The sequence below is a fragment of the Nelumbo nucifera genome, chromosome 5 (genome assembly GCF_055504915.1).
Source record: "Nelumbo nucifera cultivar China Antique chromosome 5, China Antique-T2T, whole genome shotgun sequence".
Taxonomy (NCBI): domain Eukaryota; kingdom Viridiplantae; phylum Streptophyta; class Magnoliopsida; order Proteales; family Nelumbonaceae; genus Nelumbo; species Nelumbo nucifera.
The window spans coordinates 15,198,810-15,221,099 of NC_142653.1; the positions used below are offsets into that span (position 1 = coordinate 15,198,810).

The window sequence follows — 22,290 nt, forward strand, 5'->3', positions numbered from 1 at the left end:
AAAGTATGCCAACATCCAGAACAGATTGATCTTGCCACAAGTAATTTCCCACCCTCTAAGTCTTTAACAAATGCAGCAAAACATTGAACCGAGGATCGCCACCCCCACTAGTTTGTAGTGGAACATTGCACATGGAGTCTTGGACATTGGTATTTTAATTGGTTCAAGGGACATCGGTATTATGATATTACTTGATTATGCAACACATTCCTCAACTACACAGCCCACAGAAAAATAAAAAAGAGTAAGAAAATAAAGTTAAAAAATGGTCCAGACGACCCTTGGATCGAGCTGCCTTGCTCCTGAAAATGCCAAATTGGCTCCAGTTTAGTTTTTTGAGAAAAAGGGTGTGATTCAAGTTTGCAGCCAAAAGAAAAGTTTGTAGAACTACGTGATTCAAAAATGAGTTGCAGCTAATACAAATACAAATACAAAAGAATATAAATGGGGCAAGTACATGATTCACTAGTTTCTTTGGGTTTTGTTTTCCAAATTACATTTAGGTTCTCCTTGTAATTTCTAAATAGAATTTGAAAATACTGGAGCAGTCACTGAAATAAAAGAGTGGGTCTTTCCTCCCTTCTTATTTAGCTGTATCAGCGGCCTCAGTAGTTTTAACTTCTCTGGGACACTGAGATACATATGGCTTCAGCTGCATAACATAGAACGGATAAGCTAGCACATGCAATTATAGATGCAATAACATAATTTAGGAAGCCATTATCAGCTCCAAATATCCAAATAAGTAGAAATTTAACTTTAACTTTAAAATAAGTGAAAACTATGATCTAAGTAAAGCTAAAACTAAGTTAAACTTCCAATATTTTCTTTTTCTATTCATCTTTTTCAGCAACAAAGAGATTTGTAAAAACAAGCAGATCAAAAAGAGAGAAGTAATTACAAGGCTCAAGATCCATTAGAAACATGACCCAATCTCAGACCTCAGAGAGGCAAAACCAATCCACCAAAAAATAAAAGCAAAGCAACAAATGGGAAAAAGCATTTGCTACCCTAAGAGTGAAATCCCCCAATACAATTCAGGTCTCCCAAAGCTACACAGACTACCAGATTTCTTGCCTCCCTAGAATGCCTCAACCTCCAAAGACCAGCAGAAAGATTTCTTATCCAATTAATAATAACCTCAGACTTCCTCTACCTGAATCATTTCAAATCCCAAAGATTACACAAGTCTAAACCCCAATAACTTGCAATTTTCTCATTTTACACTCAAGATAGTATACAGCCAAAAGCTCAAAGTTTCTCAGTATGGCTCATAATCTTTATCATAAACTGTTAGTGCTGTCCTTTTTTTTTATCAATAACAGGAAACTTTCATTAAATTATAAGAAGATTAAAATACAAAGGTGGGGGGAGGTAAACCCTCTTAACACCCTCCCCCCCAACAATAAGATTACATAGTAGCCCAAAACAAATGGCTTCTTCCCACCCCTTGTTTGGCCAAAGCATCTGCAAATGAATTAGCACATCTTTTAACGCACCGGACACGCACATCCATTCCTTGGGTTAGCCACTTGAAATGCCTTTTTTCATTAATGTAAGCCCATAACCTGTCATTTGCCTTCTCTATCCAACCAATTACCACTTGCGAATCACCTTCAATAATCAACTTATTTATATTCAACTCCTTAGCCCTTTTTACCCCTCCATTCCTTGGGTTAGCCACTTGAAATGCCTTTTTTCATTAATGTAAGCCCATAACCTGTCATTTGCCTTCTCTATCCAATCAATTACCACTTGCGAATCACCTTCAATAATCAACTTATTTATATTCAACTCCTTAGCCCTTTTTACCCCCCTCCAGGAAGGCCTGAATCTCTGCTCTCAAAGAGTCTCCAACTCCAATTAGTCCAGAAAAAAGAGCTATAACTGAACCTACCTCTGTTCTGAACACACCACCAACCCCTGATGGCCCTGGGTTTCCTTCACTGCTCCCATCAAAGTTGAGTTTGATAAAGCCTTCCATCAGAGGGATCCACGTCGGAAGGACATTCTACTGGGAGCTGAGACTGCTATCTCCTGCCAATTATTCATGATGGTCTCTATTGAAACATCCTCAAAGAGATTCATTGTTTTTACCAATTGTGCTACCCTCAACGAAATTACTTCTATAATTGTGTCCCTACTTCTTTCTTTTTCAGCAAATATCCTTTGGTTCCTTTCCTCCCAAATCGTCCAACAAACTACTGCCTTAGTACATCTCCACAAGATTTTTCCCCTCTTTTTGATCCGGCAACCAACTGTATAGGTGAAGAGGCTACGAATGCTTGATGGAGGAGTCCACCTGCAACCAAATAAAGAGAGAAACCACTCCCAAATAAAAGAAATAAAAGGGCAGGATATAAGTAAATGAGAACAAGACTCACCATCAGCTTTACAAAGGGTACACCAGTGCGGGGACAAGCACCAAAAAGGCTTCTTTTTTTGAAGAAGATCGCAGGTATTAATTCTTTCCAAAGCTATTTCCCAACAGAGTGCTCCAACCCTAGGTGGGACCGGTCTTCCCCACACTTCTTTAGAAGGAAAGGGTGAGGCAAGAGCAACAGAAGAGTAGGCCAGGGCACTGAAAAAGGAGGCACAACTGAAAGAGACAGAAGAAGAGAGGGTCCAAATTCGGGAATCCACCTTAATCGAATCTAGAAAAAACCTTTTGGAGAACCTGAATCAAGGACCACACCAAATCCATCTCAGAATCTCTAAGGCCTCATCTGAAACCCAAATCCCAATTAATCTGAAGTCCTGGGCCAACAGAATACACTAAAAAAGAGGCAATTAAGTTTTTGTACCTAGAAAGGGAGAAAAGAGAAGGAAATTGATCTTTAAGAGGTGTCTCCCCCACCCACACTGTTAGTGCTGTCCTTTTCTAGTATATAATCTTTATAATCTTCTTGAACAGCCATAAGCCAAACATAATAATCTAATCCCTTCTCTACATTTTTAAATTAACTATTAGAATGCAATCTGGTTTTCTCATGCAATCACTTTTATCAATTCTTCTTTAGAATCTAGACAATCTAATTTTATGAAGATGTATAATGGCATACAGGTTCATATACAGCAAATGCAAAACATAGGGATTTATTTTAGAGAGATTCAATTCAAAAATCATTATCATCTAATTCTGATACTTTCAACTACTCCCCAGAAATGAAAAGAATGGCATTCAGAAAGCATGGTAGTTCAAATTATTCATGCAACTACTTATTCCTTTTGTGACACAGGCAGTTCAAGGTAAAATATTTTTTGTAAATGTTCACATTTTATTTATAATTAATAAAAGAATGGAGTAAAAAGATTTGTGTCAGGCACCCTTAATAGTCCATATCATGTTATATACAAAATTAAGGATTAAATTCCCTTGTAATCGCCCCCAGTACAGTCTGTTTCTGTTTGCCCCCTTTTTTGATGGTAAAAGAGATAATTCATTAAGGAGAAAAAAGAAATTCATTACAAACCCTTCTAACGTGCTAAGGTAACACCTTGAACAAAACACTCTCGACATCCAACAAGACAAAAAAAAAGAGAAAAAAGAAAATTTCTTTCACATCCAACTTAACAAAAGCTTTCCAACAAACTATCAACTCTAACTAAAAGGCAAAATATATCATACTCCAAATTTCCAGTATTGGTCCCCCCCCCCCACCTTCTTAACCTCTTTCAACACCACCGCCGCTACTCCTCTCCATCTAACATTTCCTCTTGCCCTTCAGCAACCTTGTCCCACGATCCTCTCCCTCCCCTTCTAGGCTTTTTTTTCCTTCTTTCTCCTTTCAAATTTTTTCAAAATCTCTCCTAACAATTGCCTCCCCCCCCCCACGCGCGTGCGCACAGGAACCATAATCGTAACTTCTTTCCAACCTCCACCTCCCTATCAACAAATTTTTTTGAGCTCCACATTTTCATTTCTCTCCCCCTTTCCTACCAATGAAACCTCATCAGCCTTCTTATCATCTCCATTTCCACCCTTCTTACCTTTCTCCTCTGCAGCTACAGAAATCTCCCGCTCCCCTACAGAACAATCCAACGACTGGTCCTCACATCTCCAGGGAACCTGAAGCTCAAAATCAACCCCATTAGAGACTGCTTGATTCAAATCCTTAAATTTCACACATTTTCTTGTATACTATTTTTTGTATTTGTTGGTAGGACCTGCTCCAACCAAACCTTCCTTTAACCTGGAAAAAAACTTTTCTTTTATACTATTTTTTTTGTTGGTAGGATCTGCTCCAACCAAACCTTCCTTTAACCTGGTAACATGCATAATATTTGTCTTGCTCGGGTTTCTGCTTGCCCCATGCTTAGCTAAGGAATCCACCATGCTATTAGCTGATCTTTGTCTACAGAGAAACTAAACTGTCGATCTTTGTATACAAAGAAACTGAATTCTGAATTCTCTAGCTAGCTGCCTTACACTTACTTCTCTCACTATGTATCTGTACTGCCACATTCCAGGGTTATTATGTCCAAACCAGCTTATCTCCTTCCAGTATGAGGTTTCCATGGTTTAATGATTTCCTCAACTTCAGTTCCTGATGTAGTGCTAATAAGTAATAACTCAACATTTATTGAGTCTTTTATCTTCAGGGACATCTGATAAGACATTTACCAAGTCTCCTTGGCCTAAAGTCCTATAGTATAATGCCATAACCACACCATCACAGTCCCTGAAGACACCACCAATACCTGGACCTTCCTAGGTGTAGAGAACATTGATGTGGGCCCCACAGCTGTGGTACCACTCTGTCCATAGGGTAGAATGTATCTAGTCACAGCTGTGGTTATTTTGTTGTTCTGTTATTTCTGGTTTCAGTTTTATATTGGTTGTTATTTGTTAGCAGTTATGATGTAAACACCAAGGGCAGATATGTCCTTTCATGTAACTAGCATAACCTATATATATTAACTTAAAGTGGCGGTGGCAGAATATTGACATTCTGTTCTTCTCCTCAAAATCTGTGTTCTATTGCTCTTCCATCACTCTTTCTTCTACATCTTCACTTTCTCTTCTCATCGAACCTAAAATCTCTTAGTGATCAAGACTGAATAGCAGTCTTGAAAACCTACATGGTATCAGAGCCAAGTTAGGGTTTTTCATGTGAGTCTAATACCAGCCGACCACATGAGAATCTCCTAGGACTGAAAGCTGAAAAGGAGGAGTTCGCAGACTGATTCTTGGAGATCGCCAGAGGTACTAGCAGCTGTTGAAAACTTGCTAGGGTTGCAGAGTGTTGGTGGTCAGGAAGGATCAGAGAAGACTAGGGTTCAGGTAACCCTAGAAGGCAGCGAATTATTTTTTCCTTGACTGATTAAAACCCTACTGAAAGCTCATCTATATAGTTTGGACTGTGCGACTGAATTGCTTCCTTTCAGGACTAATTAAAACCCTAACTTTCCCTAGCATATCAGTTTTGTTTTAAAGCTGTTCTCAGAGTTCTAAGGGGGTTAGAGATCTACGGACAGCTACTGTTGTGTTGGCTAGTTGGTTTCAGATCAGAATTACTTCGGTTTTGTGCACATACACTGAGAATACAGATCAGGCCTATACTGTTTTGATTGTGATTGGTGATTCAAGTACTGTTTTGAGACTTGACAGAAATAAAGTCTAAAATTCAGGCAGAAGGCAGTCTTGGGAACATCAGTTATGGTGGTATTTCTGAGATGGGTGGTCAGATTACGACCGTAAAGTTTGATGGATCAAACTATTTGGAATGGGCCCAATCAGCCATGATGGCTATTGGTGGAAAAGGTAAATTAGGGTACCTCCTGGGAGATATGAAAGAACCTTCCAAGGGAGACCCGACATATACCAAGTGGATGCAAGAAAACTACTTGGTTATGACATGGCTGTGTAATTCTATGCAGTCTCATATTAGCCGGAATTATTTGTGGGCAAAAACAGCTAAGGAGATATGGGATGTTATGAAAGAAAGTTACTCCCAACCCCTTAATGTTGCTAGAGCATATGAATTGAAATGTGAAGTGAACACCCTTAAACAATGAGAGAAACCGGTATCAGTCTACTTCTCTACCTTGAAGTCCCTGTAGCATGAGATTTATCACTTAGAGACTCTTGAGTGGGAGAGTCCCAAAGATGCTCAGTCCCATAGAAAGCACATCGAGACAAACAGAGTGTTTGAGTTCCTGGCGGGACTGAACTCAGAATATGATATTGTGAGGCAGCAGATTTTGACTAGAGACAATGTGACTCTCTCTCAGGCTTACTCATTTGTACATAGTGAAGAAACCAGAAGGAAGGTTATGATGCAACCCATATCAGCCTTTGTAGCGACTACACCCAAATCAGGGGGTGACTCAGAGAATGACAGGAGGAAGGAAGACAAGAAGGATGTAGTATGTGAACATTGTAAGAAACCCAAACATACAAAAGAGACATGTTGGAAACTGCATCCCCACTTGGTTCCTGCGAAGTTAAGAAACAAGAAGGGCACTGCTCATGTAGCCATGAACACTGATTCAGCATCCTCATTTGGCACAAAAGGAACATCTTTGGAGACCTTAGCTGCAGTTCGGGCTAACCTAATACAGCTAGAAAAGGAGGTTGGAAATTCAGCTCAGCCACCGCAGCCTCCATCAGCCCCTGTCACATCTACCTTCGCCCATTCAGGTACTCGAGCTTCAACCTATCATGCCTCAGCTCCAGGTACTACTGAACCTTGTTGGGTAATAGACTCAGGTGCATCTGATCACATGACTAGCTTGCCTTCACTGTTTACTACTTACCATTTGTCTTCTGGTAGGGATAAGGTATCTATTGTTGATGGCTCCCTGGTTCCTATTTCTGGGAAGGGTGGCATCAAGCTTTCAGATACTATCTCCCTATCATCTGTTTTGCATGTGCCTAAGCTTGATACTAACCTTCTTTCAGTCAGTAGTATTACCAAGCATATGAACTGCTCAGTAACCTTCTTCCCTGACCGATGTGTTTTTCAGGACTTGGAGATGCAGAAGGTGATTGGGACTGGCCATGAGACGAATGGGATCTATCTGCTCGGGGAGCAGTTTCGTCAGGGAGAGTCAGTAGATAAGTTGTCTTTTGTTTCTAAGAGTGTGAGTCCGGTTATGCTTTGGCATAACCAATTAGGTCATTTGTCTTTTCGATCTTTACAGAGTCCGTTTCCTACTTTATTTGAGTCTATTGAGTTGTCTCAGCTACAGTGTGAAAGTTGTGAGTTTGCTAAGCATTGTAGAAAGCCTTATTTATTGAGTAATAAAAGGAGTGATAATTCTTTTGATATTGTGCATACTGACATTTGGGGGCCTTATCATATCCCTTCCATGGGTGGGTACAGATATTTTTTGTTATTTGTTGATGACCATACCCGCTTTTCTTGGGTTTATCTCATGCGTTCACGAGATGAGGTACCTTCCCTGACCCAAAATTTTCACCAAATGATCCTAACCCAGTTTGATGCCAAGATCAAAGTTCTCCGATCTGATAACGCAAAGGAATACTTTGCTAAATCATTGACATCTTATCTTCTTCATCATGGGGTTATCCACCAGAGCTCTTGCCCTCATACACCTCAGCAGAATAAAGTTGTCGAGAGGAAGAATAGGCACATTTTGGAAGTGGCTAGAAGCCTCATGTTTACTTCCAATGTCCCTATTCGCTTTTGGAGGGACGCTATCCTCACGGCGGTATACCTTATTAATCGGGTCCCTTCCAGGGTCCTTGATATGCGATCTCCTTTTTCGCTTCTACACCCACGTGAGGACTTGTTTTCTATTCCCCTTAAGACATTCGGTTGCACTTGCTTTGTTCAGCTTCTCAGACCCCATCCCTCCAAGTTCGATCCCAAAGCCTCCAAATGCATCTTCCTTGGTTATGCACAAACTCAAAAGGGTTATTGTTGTTATGATCCTGTCTCCGGGAGGAAGTTTGTCTCCATGGATGTCACTTTCTTTGAAGGGACACCCTATTATCCTCGGGTTGCCCCTCAGGGGGAGAGTAGTGAGAGTGGGGGTTTGAGTTCTTGTCTTCAGGGGGAGAGCAGTGAGAGTGGGGCAGTTCCTTTACCTATTCCATTGGGTGATGAGAACTGCAATGGTGAGGGTAGTCAGAGGGATCAGGAGTTGAGAGAAAGCTGCAATGGTGAGGGTGGTCAGAGGGATCAGGAGTTGAGGGTTTATCACAGGCGGTGCAGGCAGGTTGATCTTGATCATCAGCAGTCCAGACCAGCTCCAATCTCATCTGCAGCTCCAGGTCCAGATACTTCAGTCCCAGAGCCCACAGAGACTTCCCCTACAGATGATCTTGACCTTCCAATTGCAGTCCGTAAAGGGAAACGACATTGTACCACATCCACAACCCACTGTATTTCCCATTTTTTATCCTATGATCGCCTATCTCCTACCTACAGGTCCTACCTTAGCTCCATTTCCAATGTCCCTATTCCAAGAACAGTGCAAGAAGCCCTATCCGTCCCTGAATGGAAAGATGCAATGCAAGTTTAGATGGATGCTTTGTTGAAGAACAACACCTGGGAGGTAGTTGATTTGCCAAAAGGAAAGAAACCAGTTGGGTGCAGATGGGTATTTACGGTGAAGCATAATGCAGATGGATCTATTGAGAGGTATAAAGCTCGGTTAGTTGCAAGAGGGTTTACACAGACTTATGGCATAGATTACTTGGAGACATTTGCACCGGTAGCCAAGATGACTACTATTAGAGTTCTTTTGTCCCTTGCAGCAAGTCACACTTGGCCTTTATACCAAATGGACGTGAAAAATGCCTTTTCTGAATGGAGATCTGCAGGAAGAAGTTTACATGCGTTTGCCTCCTGGCTTCTATGATGCAGAAGTAGGTAAGAAGGTCTGCCGGCTCAACAAGGCTTTGTATGGTTTGAAACAGTCACCTAGGGCTTGGTTTGATAGATTCAGACTAGCACTTGTGAAGTTTGGATATGTACAGGCCCAGTCAGATCATACCCTATTCATCAAGAGGGTGGAGTCCTCTTTGACACTGTTGGCAGTATATGTTGATGATATTGTGGTCATAGGGAATGATAGCCATGAGATTGAGTCTCTTAAATAGCTTCTTCACCAAGAATTTGAGGTGAAGGACCTTGGTGTACTCCGGTATTTTTTGGGTATTGAGGTTGCTAGATCCAAACAGGGGATCTTTATATCTCAGAGGAAATATGTCCTAGACCTGTTGGCAGAAACTGGAAAGTTAGGTGTCAAGCTTGCAGATACACCAATTGAACAGAATCACAGGATTAGTGTCGAGAGTGGGGAGCTTCTTGAAGACAAAGTTATGTTCCAGCAACTGGTAGGAAAGCTCCTATATCTCTGTCTCACTCAGCCAGATATTACTTATGCTGTTAGTGTTGTCAGCCAGTACATGCATTCTCCTAGAACCACACATCTTCTTGCGGTAGAAAAAATCTTAGCCTACTTGAAGAGATGCCCAGGTAGGGGTATACTTTTCAAGAACAACAATCACATGAAGGTCGAGGTTTATACTGATGCAGATTGGGTTGGGAGTGTTGATGACAGAAGGTCTACCTCGGGATATTGTGCCCTTGTGGGAGGAAACCTTGTCTCCTGGAGAAGTAAAAAACAAAGTGTGGTCTCCCAGTCAAGTGCTGAAGCAGAATACAGGTCCATGGCCAATGGAGTGGCTGAAATCCTATGGCTAAGATCTCTACTTGAGGAGTTGGGTACTGAGTATGAGAAGCCCTTGATGTTGTACTGTGATAATCAAGCCGCCATTAATATAGCACATAATCCAGTACAGCATGACAGAACCAAACACATTGAAGTTGACCGCCATTTTGTGCGAGAGAGGGTCTCATCTCAAGAAGTATGCCTCCCTTACATCACATCCAATATGCAACTAGCCGACATTCTTACTAAAGTCGTATCAAGAAAGAAGCTAGAGGCGGATCTATCCAAGTTGGGAATGATGAACATAAACTCCCAACTTGAGGGGGAGTGTAGAGAACATTGATGTGGGCCCCACATCTGTGGTACCACTCTGTCCATAGGGTAGAATGTATCTAGTCACAGCTGTGGTTATTTTATTGTTCTGTTATTTCTGGTTTCAGTTTTATATTGGTTGTTATTTGTTAGCAGTTATGATGTAAACACCAAGGGCAGATATGTCCTTTCATGTAACTAACATAACCTATATATATTAACTTAAAGTGGCGGCGGCAGAATATTGACATTTTGTTCTTCTCCTCAAAATCTGTGTTCTATTGCTCTTCCATCACTCTTTCTTCTACATCTTTTTCACTTTCTCTTCTCGTCGAACCTAAAATCTCTTAGTGATCAAGACTGAATAGCAGTCTTGAAAACCTACACTAGGTTCCCAGACTGCATCTGTCATAGTTTATTTTTATTTGGTTTAGGTTCAATGAGGATCAATAACATTGTATAGTTCAAGGTAAAAGATCAAACATATATTTATAAACAGAATGTGAAAATCTGGTACCATAAACCCATACCCAGGCAAGCAATAAAAGGTAACAATATCAATGTTGAAAACCTCACAATACGTAGAAAAATAGATATGCATGGCGTTTTGATGTATGAACCTCTGCTCAGATTCTATGCTACTCTACTTGTGTATGCCAGAATTTTAATAATAAATTAAATTATTTGCTGTGAGAAGGAGCATGAGTACCTTGAAGTTGGTCAAATCAGGGACCACATAGTTTGGCAATTTCTCATTCATCACAACATATCCACCTGCACCAAAATGCTATAACACATTATAAACAACAAAATGATATTTACTTGCAACAATTGCTAGAAAGTCAAGAGCTAACTCAACAAACATCCAGTATCACAAGCCAAGACTTAGTGGCCATTTAATAATTGCTAAGTTTGACTAAACCGAATTACTCATTACTTTGTCTTTAGTATATACAATATCAATATAATGAAAATACGAAATAATTAGTGGTAAAGTAGTTACCATAGCATGTCATTTGGCAACTAAGGAACCAACCCCCTATGTAATTGTGCATTCACTAAAAAAACAAAAATTATAAGTAATAACCCAATTGAAATGCATATGGGCATATGGGCAGGTGTGCCTGGAAATGATGGGAAAGTTTCCATGACCAAGAAAAGTACCATTCAGCCCTTCGCATTACCACCTCAATGGGCAAGGTTTTGATTTCAAACACACGAGCATTCCTTTGAAATTGCTTGGTAAATAACTAGTAGAGAGGCTCCAAAGAATGTATCTGTTCCTGCTATAGCTACAGATTTCCAAGCAGAAAGCAACCCAAATTCCATGGGTGGTAAGACTTTCCCACAGTAGTGCCAGTTGCCACCACAGTCATGGCTGCATGATTGATAACATTTAATAAAATATTCAATTCTCCCATCTGATATCCTGTGAAACCTTTTTTGACAGTGTCAACTTGTCCACCGGTTGAGGCAACTATTGGGAACATTTTGCATCATATGCATGTAATTGACTGAGATAACCTGGTTAGTGCGTACTTTGGATCAGCACAAAATCAAGTCCGGTTATGATCATATAGACCAGAAGAACACTGAATCCCACAAACCCCTCTAATCTTGTCAGGAAATGCCCTCTCTAATTTCTCAAACTGCTTCTGGATGGACTTTTTTCAGTCCAACGAGTATTATATGAAAGTTCCCTGTCATGTATCTTGGGAATTTCTGCTACTGGAACAGCTGAACATTTTCTGCTCTTTGAGTCTCCAACGAAGCTTCTATCAGGGATTCTTTTATTTTTTGATGAATGATAAAGATTTTATTAGACCAGTAAGAAATATCACAAGGTTACAGAATACATCCAGGAGAGGTGTGAGATGCAGCCCCAGCTGGAAACAAGATTACAACCCCCCCCCATTTTGCAAAAAAATCAGCCATCCCATTAGCTGAACGCCTTTCCCATTGGATTGAAATTGTCTAACAGGGATATTTTGGTCCAAAGCAACCTAGCTTCTGCTTGCCATGCTTCCTTGTTATGGGCCCGGGAATAGGATCTCGTCATGGGTCGGTCCACAGGGAAAACCTCCTGTTTTCCCTTGTTCCTCCCTGCTCTTGATGAACCTATCTTGGCGCCCTAATGGTGATTTGTCCAAGAGATCACCTAACTCTCCTTGCTCTCTTTCTTGACTGAAATTTTCGATATGTTTATTGAATAATATCAGCTCCTTAAATAGGAGATTACAAGAGATAGAATCCTACTTTTAGGAAGACTCCTTGCTAATCTACTACTCTATCCTATTAAACTGATAAAATAAGATAAGACTTCCTTAATCTATCCTACTGAACTGATAAGATAAGATAAGAACTGTAATTAGATAAGATAAGACTCCCTTAATCTATCCTACTGAACTGATAAGATAACTGAATAGATAAGACTCCTACTAATCCCTGCTACTGAAAGCAAATAAGGTAAGAATACTGAATAGATAAGATAGGATGAGAACACTAAATTGTTGCTGCTGAGAACACTAAATTACTGCTGCTGCTGCCGGCGCCCACATCATTCCTTTAGAAGGTCAGCATGCACATTACATTTGACAACAGGATATTTGACCCAGGCCAGAAAATATTCCTGGACACCAGTGCCATTGACAAGACCAGTAATGCCACTCTTGCAAATGATGTTGTCCAATTTCAGACCTCTATTACGTGAAACTAGTTCCTGCACAGAGTATGGTCTGATAGTTAAGACCACATCTAATTGCAATATTTCAGCCTTCATTTAAATAATTTTCCTCTCCTTCACAGACTTAACATGGCTCAGAGCCACTACTTCTGTTTTGAACTGGTGTGATGGTAAGTAATACATACCCATGAGTCTCAACTTCTGTGATATTCATCTAAATTTTCTAGTTATGGCTTCAGTACTTTTGTGATTTCTTGCAGTACTAGCGAAGCAATTTAGTGGTTAATCAGAATGCATGTCAAGAAGTTTATATATTGAAAAGAAATAGTTATTGCATAAGTATAGGTCCAGATGTAATATGTAGGTCGAATGCTATTGCTATTCTCTAGGAGTTATAAATCACATTACATCACAATTCAGTTGTTTTCTTACTTTTTTTTCTTTTTTGCTTTATTCTTCCTAATAAAGGATAACATTCATTCCATGTGCTTCCAAGAGTGATATAAACAGCGCTACAAAGAAGCTACTTCAGTGCCTTCTTTTTTTTATGAATTTCAGTGCCTTCTTTTTTGATGAACAACAGCAAAAACTCCACTTATATCAGAACCAAAAGCAAAAGAAACAAGGAGAAGACAAGACCATCAGAACAAGATTGTCACAAATTGACGCCAAACATAATAGACCAAGCTCGGGCAATACAACAAAAAATCCAAAATACCTAAATAACTAAACCGGAAGGAGCAAGCTCCAAAAAAAGTTTATTCTTGTCCTTTCCATCCCCTAGCTGGGCTGTCTGTAAGGGTGTCAATTGACCGGTTTTGGACTGGACCCCATACAGTCCAAAATCAATTTGGACAGATTGGACGAACCAACAAGACATATTGGATTGGACCAATCCGGTCCAAAATATTTATTAGATTGGACTGGACCGGGCCCATCTGTAACAAATTTATATTGGATTGGATTGGATTAAGCCAATATCTGATCCATTGATGTAATATAAGAATATAGGTGTTAATGGACCGGGCTTAGGTTGAAACCAATCTAAATCAAAACCAATTTGAACAGATTGGACGGTCCAGACATTGAATTGGACCAGTCCAAAATGGTCCAAAATATTCATTGGATTGGATTAGACCTGGCCCATTTATAATGGACTTACATTGGACTGGATCGGATTGGAGCAAATCCAGTCCAATTGGCACCCCTAGCTGTCTGCCAGCAAATTGGCCAAGCCCTCAATAAAGCTTACTTCAGGTTCAGGATCTAGCATTGTCTGCTTGAGAAATGACTTATTATGATACGTAGATGAAAGTATAAGCCAAATATCTTTCCATAGTTGAGAAATGGCTCACTTATTAAAAAAATAATATCAAGGAAACTCAAAAGTTTACTGCTGTATGTATTCTAGACAAATTTGTCAAATATCTCAAACAAAAATAATGATAAATTATTTAAGGATTATATTAGTAGGGAAAGTAATCAAACCTTTGCGAGTATGGAAACCAGTTGACTTGCAATTTTTCCCCTTGTAGTAATCACGTGGACCCCGTTTTGAAGAGAGAATATCAAGGGATGATGTTTGTTTTCTTCGCATTGCCCTTCCTAACCCTAATATCAACCCCAGTGGCATCTCTGCTTCTTTTAACCAAATGAGATAATATCCAAACCTTGAAGGGGAAAGCGAAAAGGATCAACCAGCCAAACAATATATTAACTCCACAAAGTAGACAGCAAAAAAGAAAAAAGAAAAACCTTATGGCTTATGTAAAGTAGACCATTCACTGAAACTAGTAAAGTGAGTATTCTTGGAATGACATTTGAACTTTGATAAACTGATTGTTGAAAGAAAATTCAAGGTGGTAATAGGATAGCTATAGGAACCGGAGGTGGCAATTTGGACTTATAAGGGAGAACTTAAAAAGGTTCAATCAAATGGTACACTAGTAACGTGACATTAAGAATTCAATGGGAGACAGGAGAGGAGGTCAGTCAATGAATTGGCAGACATTTTAGCTAAGCAGGGGGTTAATGGGGACCATTTATTCTGGGCTCAGTTATAAGCAGCTTTTTGTTGTTTTGGGGGGAGTATGCACCTCTCAGCTCCTCCTGCTTCTTTGTAACATTACCGGCTGTTTATCTAGAATAAAATCTTTCTTTATCTATCAAAAAAAAAAGTGCCTTAAAAATACTACCTACAATTACCTTGTATCAAGGGAGTGGAATAAGGCTCTTGTCCTCCTCGTCAGGACGTGACTTCTGATTTGTATTAGTAAAATTTAAGTATAAATATTTGGAGTTGAAAAGAACTCTCCATTCAGTTTCCTCAATTTGTCATAGTAAAGGAGTTGGGGCAGCGAATATTAAGTTGGCCCTCAAAGAGTGACCTGTAAATATCCAAATCTCCAAATAACTCGAAAAAAAAAAAGGTGGTTCTCAACTCACCCAGCCTAAAAACACATTAGCTGGACTTGTAGTATTACCGACATGGAAAAAGTAGCGTTGTTGTATCACCCTTTCCTTATTACTGATAGCAGGTGATTTTTTTTTTATGGGAAACGGTATAACAGGTAAATTTTATTGATCCTTTATTTTAAGTAAAGAGAAAGAGGGGAAAAATTAAGCATTTCTATTCTCATGTTAATAAGAAAATGATCTCTACATGGGGAAAACAAGGAATTAATTAAGAAGGTACATAATAACACATTCGTGCCATTGCCATTAAAGATAGGTTTTATCCTAAGATTTTCGTAAATAGAATATATTTCGCTAGGGTGATATCAGTTCTGTGACCCAAGTTTTAGATGAAGTTTCGTCTTTTAGTTAAGTTTGTCCTCGCTAAACAAGCAAAGCCTTTTAACCCTATGCAGATAAGGGATGTTAATTAGTATTTAACAGGAGCCTTCCCATGCTTGGGGTGTTCCTGAAGCACGTCGCTTTCCGTAGATGGATCTCTTCTGTTAATAATGCCACCATTGTAATGGATGATAAACAAATAAAATACAAATTAAAGCCCAGTTATCAAAATGTGCTACTCATGGTGGCATAATGTTCACGGTGCAAGATGATATAGAATTATCAAATGAAAAGTATCACATGAAGAAGAAGAAGAAGAGTTTAACCAGTAAACCGCAACTACTGTTTATAAAATCTGGATACAAAAGAAGTATATATCATCTAAGTATAAAATTGAAAATCAAGCTTCAAAACACTCACAGCGTCACAGTTCTGGGTATTTTGGACTTTCTTCTTGGTTCGTTTCTCCGGCCGGCGTTTCTGCTTCTCCAAAATTCGACCCTGAGATGTAAAAAGATACATCGATGTATGGCAGATCACGCGGTCCGATGAACTCAGATTTTCTCAGGCTGCTGCATAAGTGTATATGCTACCCACTCCTACCTACAAGATACTACGGCCGTATATCGAGAACATCTCCCATGAATGCCAGTACGGAGATGTTCCCGATGTGTGATTGCAGCGTCTTGTAGGTAGCATATCAAAGCACGTTAGCTGGGGTTACAAGTTGCAACTTCGGCGGATCCATCCTTAGCCCGGCTCGGCCGCTCGAACTGGGCATAGATTTTGGGTTCTGGATTTGGGGGTGGGGCAGACTGCAGAGGCAGAGCACGGTGCACGTAAGTCTCCCACGCCGGCAAGCCATGTCACAGAGTTTGCTGGTTCTGCGGGTTTGATCCCGCATCTTCAAATTGAAGAGGTGTAAGTGGACGAGCCACATCCGGTCCGAATCACCTGCCAACAAAACACCTCCCAACCCTCTACCAATTTGATCTAATACCACAAGCACACATCTCATACATGGCGGGTTTCACTTTTACGGTGGATCCCAATCTCAGGGTGAGATGTGCTGTATTAGATCAAGTTGGTTGAGGGTTATAACGTATTTTATTAGAAGAATATCCCAATTCTTCACATCCACCTCACAACATATACCAATCTCACATCAATTGCACATTGGGAACATCTTTATGGGTTTCTTACATCTCTATGGGTTTCTTAAAAATAGGGTAAATTATAGTTGAATACCCTATACTTTAGGGGAGTGATAGATCAACTTTGAACTTTTAAAAATAGACACCTGAGTCCATTTCCGCTAAGTAAAATTATTGAAATATGAACATTTTTTAACTATTAAAATCATAAAATTTAAAAAGACCAAAATAACCCTGATTAAAAGTTGAGTACCATTAGCCTATTAGGTCTCGGCACCATTTTGCTCATTGTGGGGAGAAGAAACCATCGCCGCCGCTTACGAAGAAATCTTGCTGCCGTTGGAAGAAGAAACTATTATCGCCGTCTGGGAAGAAGATCAACCATTGTTGCCGCTTGAGAAAAAGAAAGCAGCACCAACCATTGCTACTGCTTTTGAGAAGAAAGCAGCACCAACCATTGCTACTGCTTTTGAGAAGAAAGCAAGGTGCCCCCCTGCCCCCTTTTCGTGTTTCGTGCGAAGAAGAAAACAAAATCGTTGCATAAACAACACTGTGTTGTCGTCCCTTAACAAAATCGTTAACAAGGCTAATTGCACGTTATCCGTCCTCCATCGACTTTGACACTCCATCTCCTCTTCTACAAAGGCACCACCAACCTGACGCAACGAAGAGAGCTTCAATAATGCCATTTACATAAACAAAATCGTAGAAATAAGCCCATTTCGTCCTTTTGTTGTTTGTTTTGTACATCCAGGAGAAACCCACCTGAAATGCATCAGCCTTGTTAGATCCACAAGTGGGATAAGATCTTATGAGAGTTGAATCTGCTGATGATGTTAGATCCAAAGGCAGTTTCATATGTACACTTCCTGGGAAGTCTGGAGCACTACGCCCATTAAAGAGTGCACGTTTTATAAAACAGGTCCCATCTCCATTTAACCTCTAAACAAAACCCTCATAAAAATAGTTTATATTTATCAAGTTTTATTTTGTTTTGATATGGTGAATGCATAATCTTAGAGGCAATTAATGTTTTTGTAAAAAAATAATATTTTATTTATATATATATATATAATGTTGTTTAATTATGATAACATAGGTTGAATTATTAACCTACACTTGGGAATTGGGTTGGTAGGTTAGGTTTGGGTTGGGTTAATACATTTGGGGTTAATTCCCATGTTGAGTTGAGTTTCAGTTGGCCCGACAAATGCTAAACCCTGACCTTAAATGTTCAGGTTAGAATTGACCCATTGGTCAAATTGGGTCATCCCAAAAAAAACGAATTAAAAAACAAATAAAAAATAAATGAAAATGCTAAAATTAAAGAGATTAACATTAATCTTAAAACTCCAAATATAAAATAAAAACCTTGAACATTCAACAATTGTTGAATCAAAGTGTAGATCATAAAGAGTAAAGACTAAAGAATAAATATTAAAGAGTGGAAACTTCCAACAATATATAAATACTCCTAGCTTGGCATTACAATAGAGTGAGTGGAATAAAAATTTAACTTCCTTTTACAGAATTGGCCTTTTTTTACATCACGCTCGAATTTGAGCCCAGGAAAGGCAGGAGTTGTAAAGGGATCGTCATCTGATCAACACTGGCAAGAAGCCGATGCTAACCATGATATAGGACGAAGTTGTTCATCCCATAGAATGTAACCTTGGATATACCAACGGATGTGGAGCTGTGTTGGCGACTAGCAAGGGATTGATGGATAGATGGAGAATTTGCAGTGGTGGTGAAGATGGTAACAGAGGTACAATGGAGGAGTGGGATGGAGTGGTCTTTGAACATGAAAAGAAAGATAACCATACAAAGAAATGACTCATTAAATGCCATCTTCTATTACTTGTTGTTTCTATTAGTCATCACATTTAGAGATGACTGGTTTTATCTGAGTTCAATGGAGATGACGAAGTTAACTTTTGGTCAATCACCTTTTTAGAGAGAATTAGAGAAAGTGCAGGGCAGGACTGGATTGTGCTTAAAAGCTCTGTTTCGGAGTTCAATTGTAAGCTCTGCTTTAAGCGGGTTGCCGGTGGCGGTGGGAGGGCTTTGGGTGGTCAGATGAAGTCAGACATGGCCACCCTCCCACCTCAACCCAAGACTCAATAGATTCATCTACTCGGAGATGAGACCGAGTATGCTTTGTTGTCTTCACAGTTGTCTTCCTCATCTTCTTCCAATAAAGTGGAAAGGGAAGAGAAGAGGAGAAAGCGGCTCTGTATTATGGACTGAGAGATAATCTCTTTTTGTTATTCAGAGTTTTCTTTTGCTGTTAATGTCGGGTCAGTTGTTCTAGACAGGAAAAGTGAAGCATCGAGACTGAAGTATTGGGGAGCCTGTCTTGGAGATGATCCAAGCAAAATTGAAAAATGAGCATCACAGAGCTATAGCATTTAGCTGGAACAGAAAATATAACTCAAGAAGACCAATTCAGTGCTTCAGGCAAACCTACATCAATGCTAGAAAACGGTGCTGTATATGTGTGGGTTGGAAGCACCGCTTTCTTAGAAAATAATATCTTTTTTTGTTTGAAAACATTGCTACCAGGTAGGACATTTATTGGGGCAACAACACCACCTTCTGCTTGGTACTAGTGCTCCATATCTGTTTTCAACACTGGTACCCATTATAGGAAGTCCATGTCATTGCCACATCATGTCATTGTTGGCAGCAATGAGTTCCAAATTGAGAAAATGTTGAATTCGGCGTTTCCCCATACCATGCCTTCTCATTTCCAAAGTGTGGTTTGGAGCATCTTTCTTTTTTGGAAAAATGGTTCCAAACATATTACCGTTTTATGGAGCACCGATTTTTCTAAGGTGGCACTAATGTGTCACAATTTTTTGGAGCAACGGCATTGATGCCAAACACTGCCCTAGTAAAGTCAAGGCAAAGGCGGAGCTATAACTGATAAGCTCCATGTCTGATACTTCTAGGAATGGCAATGGGACAGGTTCAGGATGGGGATCATATTTCCCATCCCTGCCCCAATTCTGAAATCCCTATTGGGATAAAAGTTGTCCTCCATCCCCGATCCCTGACAAGGACGGGTTCCCCATGGGGACTCAAATCCCCAATTTTTTTTAATCAGCAATATTTTTTTGAAAAAATAAATTTACTTAAAATAAACAAATAATTTAAAATATAAACAATGCTTTAAATTTGTTTTGATATATAGAAATAATATAAACAATATTGTATATATAATAATATATATTTAATATAAATAATATTTACTATATAATCGGGGTCAGGGTGGGGTGGGGATCCCTGTTAATCCTAATCCCCATCCCCACCCCGCCTAAGCAATCCCCATGGGGCAAGGTTTTAAAAACCAACCCAGAAGTGGAACCATTCTAACTATTGGTTTCTAGGTCAGTGGTTCGACCGTCCAGGTCGAACAGTTTGGACAATTTGCATTATAGAGGTTGTTGGCTCATAAAGAAAAAAGAAAGATAGAAAGAAATAAAGGAAAAAAATAAAAGGAGAAAAAGGAAATGAAAGAAGGAAAGAGGCAGCGACAACATATGCAAATATCAAATTTGAGATTTGAGAACTGAGATCTCAAATCTGAGATTGATTTCTCTCCAACCTCTACAATCTTCTTCTTCTTCCTTATTCTCTATCTTCTAGATTTCTGATACGAGTTTGTGCCTCGGTTTCTGTCATCTCTTTCCTTTACAATTTTCTTAAATCGTGAATTGCTATTCGGGTCGAACAACTCGATTGTTCGAATCAGCAGTTCTCTAATAAAGTCAACAGTTTTTACTCGATAACAAATTAAGGGTGAAGCGAAACTGGTTGTCTAAACAATTTTCAGGCCAAATGATCAGACCGTCTATTTCAACGACCATTCAAAAAGAAGCCAAGATCAGTAAGTCATTTGTGCTTCTCAATTCACTCACCTAGTCAAACCGAACAGCAACATCCCATTTGGCAATCATTGTCTTCGTCTATCGTCTTCCTTCTTTAGGTTGGATGACGCAACTTCTTTCGGTGCTTCCTTGATAGATTGTGCAGGAATTTAAGGTTAGGTAATTTGGTCCAAAAAAATTAACCTTTTTGTCCCGCTCATTGTTTTTGCAATTAATTTCTTAATGTATCTCATTTTGTGATTTTGTCAATTTATCAAACATCCTTTATTTTTTCTAAATCCCTATTAAAAATACATCTTATTTGTCTTATTTGATTTGATTTAAATATAATATCTCTCTTTATATATATACATATATATATTAAAACATTTTTTCCTTTTTTGAATTTTTATTTTTTTTATTCCATGTCGTCATTTTTTTTTAAACAACCAATGAGATGCACTTTCCCAATAACTTTCTTCTCCTAAAATTTCTCCTAAACTACCTCCCCCACTATCATCCACTTTCTCCAAAATTATCTATAATTAATATTTTTCTTTTAAATTATCTCTAATTCCCTTTTATCTCCAAAATTATCTCTAATTTAGTAGAGAGTTTCTCTCCTAAATTATCTTTAATTCCTATTTATCCTCTCCCATACTTTTTATCTATATCTATCTAAAGAAAGTTTGGATTAAAAAATTTAAGAATTATTTAAATATTCTAACAAAACTATTTAATAATTTTAAAATATTTATTAAAAACATAAAAAATAAATTTATATTTTTACAAAATATATCACAAAATTATGTTCTAACAATTAAAATTTTGTTTTTCGGATTATCAATTTAAATGTTTTTCAAAATTTAATAATATATAATAGCTTTAAATAAATAAAATTCAAATGACAAAAAATTTAAAACATTTTATAGATTATTTAAATATATAAATAACTAAATATTTATCATAACTAGATTTTAAATAGTTAAAATAACGAAATTACGTATTAAATTTAAATAATTTCTTCAAAGTAGAAAAATAATTATAACATAATATTGAAATTAATAATAATTTAATATATTACAAAATTAATAGTGAAATTATGTAATAATAGTATAAATTATGATTTTATGGATTCAACAAGTAATTAATATTTTAAAATTTAAATAATTTACATATTATTTAAGTATTTAAATAACTAAATGTTTAAATAAACAAGTATTTAATATAACTAGATTTTAAATAGTTAAAATAAATAAATTATGTAAAAAAAATCTAAAAAGTAGAAAAATAATTATAACATAATATGGAAATTAATAATAATTTAATATTTTATATAATATTGTAAATAATTATTTTCACTTATATCAAGTAATAATTCAAGAAAATAACTTTCAAAAAATTAATATTTATTAGTAATAATTTTAAACTCTTAATCTGTATTTATTATATATTATATATAATAAAATTAATATTTATTGTATTTCAATAATTATTTATTGTTTTTGTGATAAATGTATTTTTCAATAATTATGTATAAATTTATTTTGCTTTGTTATTTAATAGAAAACTTTCAATAATTATTGGAGATTAAATTTTAAATTTAATTTATCGTACTTGTTGTATTTTTGTTTTGAGTTATTGGTTAATGTTTATTATAGATTAAACTATTATTTGAAATTATACTATTTATTGACTAAGTTAATATATTTTTAGTACTTATTGTATTTTTGTAATTTCTATAATTGTTGTATTTTTTATTATCAATATATTTTCAATAATTGTGTGTTTTCGCTATAAATTTTCAATAATTATTGGAGATTAA

General features: G+C 37.8%; 1 protein-coding gene across 4 annotated transcripts; it reads right to left on the reverse strand.

Moving 5' to 3' along the window:
• Positions 1-359: 359 nt before the first annotated feature.
• Positions 360-17,505, reverse strand: LOC104604336 (uncharacterized). Of its 4 annotated transcripts, none has more exons than XR_016076703.1 (5): positions 17,359-17,505; positions 15,860-17,249; positions 14,132-14,313; positions 10,670-10,734; positions 360-652 (listed from the first exon to the last, which is right to left on the reverse strand). XR_016076703.1 is itself a non-coding variant. In XM_088888954.1 (4 exons), exons 2-4 carry the CDS (start codon positions 14,274-14,276, stop codon positions 584-586), a joined length of 279 nt encoding a protein of 92 aa, XP_088745080.1. In that variant the 5' UTR covers positions 14,277-14,313; positions 15,860-16,516; the 3' UTR covers positions 360-583. The 4 variants fall into 4 exon arrangements, 2 of the variants coding, with proteins under 2 accessions (XP_088745080.1, XP_088745081.1); XR_016076702.1 differs by having other exon boundaries at positions 15,860-16,508; positions 16,847-17,457; XM_088888954.1 differs by lacking the exon at positions 17,359-17,505 and having other exon boundaries at positions 15,860-16,516.
• Positions 17,506-22,290: the final 4,785 nt, after the last annotated feature.

Excerpts from the sequence above, each read along its gene's own strand:
- LOC104604336 (XM_088888954.1), bottom strand. The coding sequence starts at position 14,276 with ATGCCACTGGGGTTGATATTAGGGTTAGGAAGGGCAATGCGAAGAAAA. Across the intron at positions 10,735-14,131 it reads TGGTTTCCATACTCGCAAAG|GTGGATATGTTGTGATGAAT; the intron begins GTTTGATTACTT and ends ATTTTGGTGCAG. Across the intron at positions 653-10,669 it reads CTGATTTGACCAACTTCAAG|CTGAAGCCATATGTATCTCA; the intron begins GTACTCATGCTC and ends TATGTTATGCAG.